This window comes from Somniosus microcephalus, chromosome 8, assembly GCF_052327205.1.
Source record: "Somniosus microcephalus isolate GS21.2 chromosome 8, FLI_Smic_1.0, whole genome shotgun sequence".
NCBI classification, from domain to species: domain Eukaryota; kingdom Metazoa; phylum Chordata; class Chondrichthyes; order Squaliformes; family Somniosidae; genus Somniosus; species Somniosus microcephalus.
Window position 1 is genome coordinate 36,337,126 of NC_140994.1, and position 11,852 is coordinate 36,348,977.

The following is an 11,852-nucleotide window of genomic DNA, read 5'->3' on the forward strand; positions in this document are numbered from 1 at the left end:
TTACAGGGTTAATACTGAGAGGCTGTTTCCCCTGGCTGGGGAATCTAGAATACGGGGTCACAGTCTCAGAATAAGGGGTCGGCCATTTAGGACTGAGATGAGGAGAAATTTCTTCACTCAGAGGGTTGTGAATCATTGGAATTCTCTACCCCAGAGAGCTGTGGATGCTCAGTCATTGAGTATATTTCAAGACAGAGGTCGATAAATTTTTGGGAACTAAAGGAATCAAGGGATAGGGGGACAGTGCGGGAAGGTGGAGTTGAGATAGAGGATCAGCCATGATCTTGTTGAATGGTGGAGCAGGCTCGAAGGGCCAAATAGCCTCCTCCAGCTCCTATTACTTATGTTCTTAAATATACATCACAAACACATGTAATTTTATTATATGAATATAAATTCTCTCAGTAACCATAGATTCTTAATGAGGCAAAGCTCTATAGGAATAAAATTCCACTTTTCTCTGCAAAATGCTTGATTACCACTATATTTTTCTTATATCAGAATAGTTAATTAAAAGACAGTTGATTTTGCAATATGCAATTCCTGTGAAAAGCAGTAACGAACAACTACCAGCCAATTATGATGTACCTGCAATAATGATCCCTTGCTGCTTCTGAAGCAGCCAACAATCCATCTAAATGGTAAAATATCAGGAAGTGTATTCATTCAGCGGTGGAGTGAGCAACTGCAGCGGGAAATAGCCGAGCGTCGGCAAAGAAAGTCTCGATTTACACGGAAGTCACTCAGCACCCCTTGTACCAGAAAGCTAGCATGCAGGTACAGCAAGCAATAAGGAAGGCAAATGGCATGTTGGCATTTATTGCAAGCGGGTTAGAGTATAAGAGTAAGGAAGTCTTACTACAATTGTCCAGGGCCTTGGTGAGACCACACCTGGAGTACTGTACAGAATTTTGGTCTCCTTATCTAAGGAAGGATATACTTGCCTTGGAGGCGGTGCAATGAAGGTTCACTAGATTGATTCCTGGGATGAGAGAGCTGGCCTATGATGAGAGATTGTGTAGAATGGGCCTATACTCTCTGGAGTTTAGAAGAATGAGAGGTGATCTCATTGAAACATACAAGATTCTGAAGGGGATTGACAGGGTAGATGCTGAGAGGTTGTTTCCCCTGGCTGGAGAGTCTAGAACTAGGGGGCATAGTCTCAGGATAAGGGGTAGGTAATTTAAGACTGAGATGAGGAGGAATTTCTTCACTCGGAGGGTTGTGAATCTTTGGAATTCTCTGCCTCAGAAGGCTGTGTCTTTGAGTATATTCAAGGCTGAGATAGATAGATTTTTGGAATCTAGGGGAATCAAGGGATACGGAGATGGGACGGGAAAGTGGAGTTGAGGTCGATGATCAGCCATGATCTTATTGAATGGCGGAGCAGGCTCGAGGAGCCATATGGCCTACTCCTGCTCTTATTTCTTATGTTCTTATTAGCAGTCCTCCCCCCTTTCAAGACTGTTTTGAAATGCAGCACAAATAAAGTTGTTGGGCCAGAAATTGCTGGAAAAATGGTGAATTAACGGCACTCATCATAATTAGTTCGTAAAAAGGAGCAATTTGCAGCAAAGAAGATATGCCACAAGTTCAGATTCCACACAAATTGACGTTAGATTCACCAAAACTGCAAACTCAAGGTCAGCCTCCCCATTGAAATTAATTGTGTGTCACGAAATTGTTGGATTTATGCTGTTAATGCGAATGAATCTCGCCGCAGCCATTTAGGCTGGTGATTCATGTTGTAAGGACCCTGTTAATGATGTGATTTATGGTTCTGACATGATACTCAGCCTTGGAGGCTGAGAAAGGGAACAATGAAGCTGTTCAGTCTCACTTCAGCAGGTAGTGAATTGTTCCAATAGGTTTTTAAAACTTTTTAAAAAATCTGTCTTGGCAGTATTTTTGTGCCAGTCTTGCCATCCACACTCCTGTTTGTATCAGAAGACAGTCATTTTCAGGATGCTAAGTTGTTTTGACACTCAGAAATGCACAAGATTTTTTGGGATACAGTATATAATTAATGTGAGACATGATGTGTTAAGTGTAGTATGCTTTAGAGGAATAGTGACTTAGGACTTATGGCTCCCAATGCTTTCCACCACTGGGTTTCTCTCGTGTCATTTCTGGGTCTGTTGTAGTGTAATTGATAGAGATTGATTGCGATGATTAGTCAACAACTCCATTATTATTGTATCATGCGACTACCAGAAGGCAAACTAGATGGACCTTTTGCGTTTAGCATTTCCTATGCTCGCATGAAAGCAGTCCAACTGTTCCTGATCCTGACGTACAGGGCCGCTGGTCCTATCTGTCATGGGTCAAGGATGTTTGTACATTTCACACATCTACTCATTAACTTTTCAGGGACCAGTACAACAATTCCTAAGCACAACTGGGTTACAATGTCCTCTTCTTCTGCTTGTTCTTTTTAATATTCTTCTTACTTTTCCTTTCTGTATCTTTTTTCTCTCTCTCTTAATCCACACTCTTCCTTTCCCTCTCTTTCTCTTTCCGTATCTACTTGATTCTAATTCACCCTATTTCCTGTTCCATCATCTGCTCTATTTCTTTCTCTATCCTTAGATTTCATTGGTTAAGGAGATAGAGCATTGGGCACGATGTTCAGGAGGTCTCAAGATGCGACATGGACATCGCTGCGCCATTATCGCTTCGAAGTTCCAGCAACTTGTGTCACAAAGAGTTATCTGAACGGCGAGGTAAAAAAACCAATTAATGTCACTTGAAGCAAGATAAGCCACTGGAACAATTTCTAGCCCTATATATGTTAATGTTTTTGACAATGATAACAGTTTCAGCATAGCAGCCTGGATGAGCTATTTTGGTATACAATATTTTTACATTGAATATTTTTAGGTTGCGTATTCATTTTCCAGTGAAACAAAGCTCTAAGTAGAACACTGATGTGCATTCACCACTAGGACACTGTGGCCCAGATGCAAATCAAAAGCAAAAAATTATCTTAACCCCTAAAGTTTGATGCACCATTTAGAACAATTTTTATTTGCTGTTATCCTAATTGTTGAGTGATTTTACCTCAACTGCAATATGCTTCCCACTGTTAATGTATCTGATACCATGATATGGAGATCAGGCTTCAAACTGTCAAGAATTTTGTGATGACAAATTCGTAAAAGGGCATGTTATATGGATGGGATACCAGAATTTTGTACTATGTCTATATGCAGTTTCCATATTCATGAAATAACTTTTGAATTGAGTATAATCAATTGTGAATGAAACCGTTTGGCACAGTTACCTGCTTGGCATCCTGCACAATGCCTCTCTGCATCTTGAACAGCCTTTCCTTATATTCTATACAATCTACTCCAGTTAATTCAAAGTTGCTTTATTCAAATTGCCTGTTAATTTGGCTTGAAATTATGCAAAAAATACCCCCATACTGTTTTAATACAATTACTTAAATTTGAACTACTTGCTAAACATTTCTTCGAACAAAAAGTGTGACTTTGAATTAACAGGATTAGACTGCACAGTTATGACAACAACGTACTAAAAATCCTCACACAAAAGAAATGCAGAAGTATGAAATCCTGAATTCTTTGACTTCTCACATTAACTTTCCATGTCTATTTGATGTGCTACTATGCATGACTATATCTAGTATTAAAACACTACCATTGCACCTTTATGGTGAAATAATGGGACTAAAAGACAACAAGTCACCTGGACCAGATGGCCTGCATCCCAAGGTCTTAAAAGAAGTGGCTGCAGGGATAGTGGATGCATTGGTTGCAATATACCAAAATTCCCTGGACTCTGGAGAGGTCCCAGTGGATTGGAAAACCGCAAATGTAACACCCCTATTTAAGAAAGGAGGGAGACAGAAAGCAGGAAACTATAGACCAGTTAGCCTAACATCTGTCATTGGGAAAATGCTGGAGTCCTTCATTAAGGAAGCAGTAGCAGGGCATTTGGAAAATCATAATGCAGTCAAGCAGAGTCAACATGGTGTTATGAAAGGGAAATCATGTTTAATAAATTTGCTGGAGTTCTGTGAGGATGTAACGAGCAGGGTAGATAAAGGTGAGCAGTGGATGTGGTGTATTTGTATTTCCAGAAGGCATTCGATAAGGTGCCACATAAAAGGTTACTGCATAAGATAAGAGCTCATGGAGTTGGGGGTAGTATATTAGCATGGATGGATAGAGAATTGGCTAACTAACAGAAAGCAGAGAGTCGGGATAAATGGGTCATTTTCTGGTTGGCAAACAGTAACTAGTGGGGTGCCAGAGGGATTGGTGCTGGGACCTCAACTATTTACAATCTACATTAACGACTTGGATGAAGGGACCGAGTGTAATGTAGCCAAGTTTGCAGATGATACAAAGATGGGTGAGAAAGCAAGTTGTGCAGAGGACTCAAAGAATCTGCAAAGGGATATAGACAGGCTAAGTGAGTAGGTAAACATTTGGCAGATGGAGTATAATGTGGGAAAGAGGTTATCCACTTTGGCAGGAAAAATAAAAAAGCAAATTATTATTTAAATGGAGAGAGATTACAAAATGCTACACAGAGTTCAGGGGGACCTGGGGGTCCTTGTGCAAGAAACACAAAGTTAACATGCAGGTACAGCAAGTAATCAAAAAGACAAATGGAATGTTGGCCTTTATTGCAAAGGGGTTGGAGTATAAAAGCAGGGAAGTCCTGCTTCAACTGCGTGCAGTTTTGGTCTCCTTATTTAAGGAAGGATATACTTGCATTGGAGGCAGTTCACAGACGATTCACTAGGTTGATTCCGGAGATGAGGCGGATGACTTACGAATAAAGGTTGAGCGGGCTGGGCCTATACTCATTGGAATTTAGAAGAATGAGAGGTGATCTTATTGAAACATAAGATACTGAGGGGGCTCGACAAGGTAGATGCAGAGAGGATGTTTCCCCTCGTGGGGAAATCTAGAACTCGGGGGCAGAGTTTCAGAATACAAGGGTCGCCCTTTTAGAACTGAGATGAGGAGGAATTTCTTCTCTCAGAGGGTCGTAAATCTGTGGAATTCTCTGCCCCAGAGAGCCGTGGAGGCTGGGTCATTAAATACATTTAAAGGTGGAGATAGACAGATTTTTGCAAGATAAGGGAGTGAAGGGTTATGGGGAGCGGGCAGGGAAGTGACTTTGAGCCCAAGATCAGCCATGATCTTATTGAATGGCGGAGCAGGCTCGAGGGGCCAAGTGGTTATTTCCTGCTCCTATTTCTTATGTTCTTATGGTGCATTGCAACTTGTACCATTTTCCTTTGCCTCACTGAACACAGCAAAGCAATATTCAGCTTATGTTTCAATGAGTGAAAGTTCAGGAGCTATTTAGCACTTTGGAGAGAAAGCAGTGACCTAAGTACCAGTAGAATTCTCTTCTGAAAGCACACAACAATCAATGTCATGTTGAAGAAATATGGGTGCTGAATCTGTCACTTTGCTCTGTAATAGTTGTTATTTATGTGCATTATTGTAAATATTTAAATATCAAAAAGTGATATATTTAAGAGAACCTTCTGCAAATCATGGTAAATTTTAAGTTCCTTGTAAATCGTTGGTGGCACCGTGCTTGTATTTTATTTTAAATCTTAGTGTGTAATGTCCTCATTCTGTGATAGTTCATTCATTGAACTGTAGGTCTCTGCCCTCTATTTAGCACTTTTAAGAAAGGGCTGTAGCCAAATAAAATGTGGATGATACAGAAGCTAACCTGATCCCCTGAAGAAAGGATCAGCTACAATGGAAGATCTTATTCTATTGTGTTCCATTTAACACAAATATATTAAGTAAAATATTAACCAAATAATTGAACATAAATATAAAAAATATTGTATTAAATTTGATTATAAAGTCAGAATTACAAATCAAACATTGACTATTATACTCACTGTCTTGTTCCTGTTACAAATTAAGAATCTGAACATTCAATTAATGACTGGTTTAATTTTTATGACTTGTGACTTCTTGAATCTGCCCAAGCAGGAATGGACTGGAAAAAAAAAAGCTAGTAAAATATATTTTACAATTGTCACCAAAGGCAAGAAGAATTTTTTTCCACTTTAGAATCTTGAGCACATTTTGACAGTAATATTACAATTGAGAATAACATAGATTGATTGCTGATGTTCTGAAACCAACATAGGTCACTGAAGCTCAATTCTCTGCCCCTCTTAATGCACTGAAGTCCATTGAGATCTTATGTAAAAAGGACTTCAAAAATAACTATAAATTGTAATTATCAAATGGTAAACACATGCCATTTTTCTTGACTTTTTCCACCAACCTCCACCCCCTCCCTAAACTTACATTTATGTAGTGCCTTTCACAACCTCAGCACATCCCAAAGCACTTCATAGTCAATGAAAGGCTTTTGAGATGTTATAATGTAGGGAAGTGTGGCAGCCAATTTGAGCACAGCAAGGTTCTACAAACAGCAATGAGATAAATGACCAGATAATCTGTTTTAGTAATATAGCAATATTAGTTGAGAGATAAATATTGACCCGGACACCAAAAGAACTCCCCTGTTCTTCTTCAGATAGTATCATGGGATCTTTCACGTCCACCTGAGAGTGCAGATGGAGCCTCAGTTTAACACTGCATCCGAAAGGCAGCACCTCCAACAATGCAACACTTCCTCTGTACTGTGCGGAGTCAGCCAAGATTATGTGCTCAAGTCTCTGGAGTGAGGCTTACACTGATGACCTTTGAGTCAGAGGCAAGATTGCTATCACTGAGCTATGGTTGGCCTTTAACCCTCGAAGGATGTCAGTACTGTAGTATTTCAGCACCAAACAAAATAGCACACCACTTTTTTTGTTGTTGTTTATTCTGGGCTTGCACTAAATTATTAGCTGTTTTGTGGTGCTGTTTTTCTAGTTCCATTCATAGACTGCAAATGCATCCCCTAATATTACAGATTTTATTTCTGTGTAACTCAAGTGACAAAACTATGAGTAATGATTCATCTCAAGTGTGCAAATAAAACTGGTGCACAGAGACATTCAATATTTATTTATACTCAGCATGTTGTTCCATAAGTGTAATTATTTGACAAAGCTTTTGTTTTAGACCAACACACCTAATGAAACTATCTAATGACATCTACAGAGTCATCGTAATGTCAAACTACAAATTCTCTCTCTTTATTGTTGAGGCCACTTGGATATTTATGATATATAATATTCACCAATGCAAAGATTTAAGAATTTGTTTGAGGGCTGTATGATATAAATAGAATTTTTTTCCCCCTCATGTGAAGCTGACCGAGCTAGTTGGAGTTACAGCCAATTTCGTACGTAGAAATGTAAAACATATATTTTTTTTTAAAAATCCATTATCGTTTCTATTTCTTACACTTGGCAAAAATATTTTTGAAACCTAGAAAACATGACAAGTTTTTTTTTTAAATCACAGGAGCAGAGTTGATTATTGACTACCAGCGGGTGACTACCAGCAGGTGAAATCATTAAGGCTCTATGAAAAAATATTTTTCACAGTTGCCTGTTTGGATAAGTATTGATAAAATAAGACTATTTTGGAGGCTGCAATGGGCAGTCAGGACCAAAATGGTTAATAAGCGAAGAAATAATGTCGGTGCTTTGTGTTGAAGCACTCAAACCTAATGTAAAAAAGGGTGGTACAGTATAATGAAGCACTCAAATCCAGAAGGTTGGTGAAGCACCAAAATCCATAATGTAAGATGGTGGCATGGTATGTTCAAGCACCCAAGTCTAATGTAAAAAGGTGGTGCAGTGTGCTAAAGCACTCAAATCTAATGTGGAAAGGTGGTGCAGTAATTTGAAGCTCTCAAATCCGTAAGCTGAAAGGGCCATGTTATATGCTGAAGCACTCGGATCTAAAGTGAAAGAGTAGTGTGGTGTGTTGAAGGTCTGAAAAGATGCTATGGTATGGTGAAACATTTAAAACTAACAAGGGTGACACAGTATGCTGAAGGTCTCAAATGTAGAATAAATATGCTTTCATGCTTCCCTGTATAGAACAGCCTCCACCGGTAACAGGAAACCCCCAATAGGAGGCACCACCAGCATTAAAATAGTTTCCATCTTTCTCACACCATCAGATTTCCACTGTAATCAGGGCACTGTGCATTTATTTTCCTGTGGGATGTTTTAAGGCCACGTTTGAAATCTGCAAACTGCAGCTGCACCAATTGCATTCTACTTTATACCTGATGAGGGAGTAGCACCGCTAGACGTTAAACGCGTTAGGTGAATGCTGAAAAACAAAAGACTCAGAGCAAAAATAATTCTAGTCAAGCAACTCCCCACTCAAGAGTTTGAAATTAGTTTACATTTACCGTTTCAGTGGAACAAAAATGAGAATGAAAAACACATTTTACTTCAGGTAATTTACATGAATAATGATACTAATTATCTTTATTAAGTAAGTATTTACTTTGATTGAAATTTGGCTGCTAATCAACAGATGTGCTGCATCACACATCATACTGTGTAGCTGATACACTATAAATTAGATGACACTTCCAAGATTGTCAATGGAACACATTAATCACACTAGGGGAAGCCTTACTGTTGCTATTAGGATTCTGACACATTGCAACTTGCTCAAGACAAACTGTGACAATTTATTTCTTTAGTGAACATTGCTGGAAGCCTCCCGAGCACCTGTGTAAATAACATGTAAAAGATGGTGGCTTAAAAATGACAGTCGAGATAACCAGGAGCAAACATCAACCTTCACAGTTGCCAAGTAAGTAATTAGTGCTTTTTGTCCAGAGAGCAACAGAATCCAGTCATGAAACGGGATTTTTTTTTTTTTAAATCACTTTTTACAGCTTCCATCAGCAAAATGTGTCACAGGAATGCAGAAGAGGACAGCAGATGTCCCCTCTGTACGTTTTGCAGCATGCAGTTGCTACACAACAGCCTGCCTCCCAGTTTAAAGCCGGTGGGAGGGGGCTCGGGGGGTATCCTGTTGCAGACACCGAGTCTCACTTCCAACCGTGGAGTATTAAGCAGCCAGATCTTAAGGTGAAGACACACCGAGAGTAAAGATTAACGAGGCTGAGTTTGTGTTTAAAAGAACAGGCTGTGTGGTTAATGGTCCTAAGAAAATGGGAAAGGATGGAAGGTAATGAAATGAATTGGGGGGGCGGGAGAACAAAAGTAAAAAACAGCCACAATCACTGAAATAGAGAAAGCAAAATAGATGGACCGGAAAACACAAAATGGAAAAGACAATGCAATGAAGTAAATGGGTGTAATTGGGGGAAATAAAACAAAAAGCACCACTTACACACCTTAGAATTAGAATGCTGACAGCCAAGTTTGCTTTAGAAATAAAAAGCTAATCGGGTTAATAACAGTTCCACTTACACAAAAACTCCAAAGAGGAAAACTCTCATGCCGACCTCTATGGCCAGATCCCGCATACTCTTTCTCTGTGGTTCCTTAGGAGGCAACTGCATGACTGAACTGGCGATCATTTGTCAATAACGGTGATATCTCCCAGTGAGGGGAGGGGAAAAAAGGAAGTTGCCCGGAGAGGTGAGGGGGGAAGCGTGCTGGTTTCGCCGGCCGGAGAGCTTCGCTGGAATGCCGCTGGAGTTGGGCTCGGGAGGGAACGGGTGCCCGAGACAGTCGGCTCCAAAAGCGAGCAGCCGCCTCACCAAGTCGAGCATCGCAAGCGCTGAATTTCGGCTCCCGCTGTCTCCGGCAAACTCATCCCGCAACCTTAGTGTAGGCGATCGATCAGGTGAGGCTGTGGAGGGAGGCGGGCGGGGGGAGAGAAGAGAAGCTACTTTTTCGTGCCGCCGACTGACAGAGCCAGGTGATGCTTGTCTCCGGCTCGCTGCCCGTCTTAAAGCGAGACTGGGTTCGGGAAACAGGCTCCAGTTTGAAAGTAACACAGCAAAAGGCAGCCACTTCTCTGCAAGCCCAGCAATCTCTTTTTTTAAAAGCGCCTCACCAGGCACGTTTACCCAATTAGTTAACCATAAGCTGAGACCAGAAATCAACTGCCCTCCCTCCCCCTCCGATCAATTCAGGATGTGTTTTATTTATTTTAACACAAGGGTCATTGCTGTGAATTTCTAATAGGGAGGAGGAGGAGGAGTTCTTTTGCAGTAAAAGCAAGAATAAAATGCCAAAGAGAGTGCAAGACGACGGTTCCTGTCTGCTCCCGCGAACATCTCGTTTGAAATTCATGCAGGCTGGGAAAGCATTGTTTTGTGTTTTTTTGGCTTTTCCGTTTGCACCCTTTGACGTGCCAGCCGTTCGGAACGTCCCTGGGTTCCCACTCTGCTCTTCAGTTAGAAGTGGAGGTGTTGGAGAATGGGTAATCTTTTTGGTCCCTTTTCGTTTCTGAAATTCAGCTTACAGCAAAAAAAAAGTTTATGGCTACTCAAGATTTCAATGTACAGAAGTGTTGGTAGAAGGACAGACGGTGTGTACCGTGTCGGGTTTATCACAGCAGGAAAATATCCAGTCCGTTTTAAATAAACCAGGCCGTAGACAATTTGATAATTAAAAAAATCTTTAAATACACTAGCTGGAGCCTTGCCCCTGGTCGAGTAATCGCTATGCACTCTCTCATCGGACTGTCTGCAGCCCTCACTGGGTGGGCAGTGTTTACACTGACTTACTGCGTATGGTGAACAGACTGTGGGGTCAATTAATACCTTGGTTGGCATTAATTACAGTTCATAAATGCCCACGTAAGTTTAACAGCAGGATCATTTACACTGCGGAATTTTAAAAAAATCAATTGTTGGGCGTGGATCCAATTATTTAAGTCACACGGCAAATTCTGAACTTTTGCATGGTACATTGTAGGTATAAGCCAGTCCTTAACGTGCAAACCAGGCTTTAATGTGCAAAACTGGACCGGAGTTGATGCAATTAAAGTCTTTTTAAAATGTCTTTCTGAATGTGTAAGTTATTAGAATGACCTTGCACACCATTCTGATGTACGAGGACGCATGGTGCACTATTACAGTGAATGCGTCTACACTGGAATGCCTACTGCAATATATGTAATGAACCAACTTCAGATCATTAGTACATTATTCTTAATTCACATCAGGTATGATGCAACTGTTCTATTATTATAAATAATATATGTTCATGCATTAGTATTATATTATATAATATATTTAAATTCCGCTCCTGCGCTTGGTCTGTCAATGCTTTGATGAAGCAAACAAATATCTACCTGCAGTGACCTCTGGGTTGGTAGGGGGGGCTGTGGGGTGGTGGTATGACCATTATTTGTTACTTGTGGGAGGCATATCTGCTGATCCGTTGTTGCAGCTCCTCCTGCACGTGCCCTGTATTCCAGAGAAGACCCTATGGACATGCTGGCCAAAGCTGAAAGGTTTTCTTGTCACTTGATATCACCCCTTCCATAGTTGACTCTTTGAATGTATTTTTTTCCTTGTGCAGGAGATGGAAATGCTTGGCAATCATAAGACCATGTTTTTTTTTAGCATCTCTAGGCTTTTCAGTATGCTTTAAGCACTCATTGTATTTCACTTTCCTCTTTGTTATTCCATTGTGATCATTAATTCATTCTTGACAATCCAATGGCATTCATGGAATTTTTGGAGCTTTGTTGACTTTTGCACAAATATGAATTTATTTATCTTTGCAGTTCAGTGTGTGTCTCCATTTTGCATTCTTTACTATCATGAGTCTATGATGCAACCTTTATTAGTGCACATGTAAAAGTATATAATCCTTGCTTGTTAAGATGTGCATTTGCATAATTGGAAATTGGATTGATTGGAATTTTTAGCACTTCTGTCTGGCCAGGAAGTGAAGGCATTTATAGCCAAAACAAAATCTGAAGTAT

The 11,852-nt window shown here is 40.2% G+C and overlaps 1 protein-coding gene across 1 annotated transcript in view; it reads right to left on the reverse strand.

Moving 5' to 3' along the window:
• Nucleotides 1-10,648, reverse strand: part of plpp4 (phospholipid phosphatase 4) — a 325,621-nt gene extending 314,973 nt beyond the window's left edge. Inside the window, exon 1 of the mRNA XM_085994550.1 lies at nucleotides 9,377-10,648. Coding sequence (XP_085850676.1) covers nucleotides 9,377-9,486 — 110 coding nt within the window. The 5' untranslated portion in view covers nucleotides 9,487-10,648. The remainder of the gene's footprint in view (nucleotides 1-9,376) is intronic.
• Nucleotides 10,649-11,852: the final 1,204 nt, after the last annotated feature.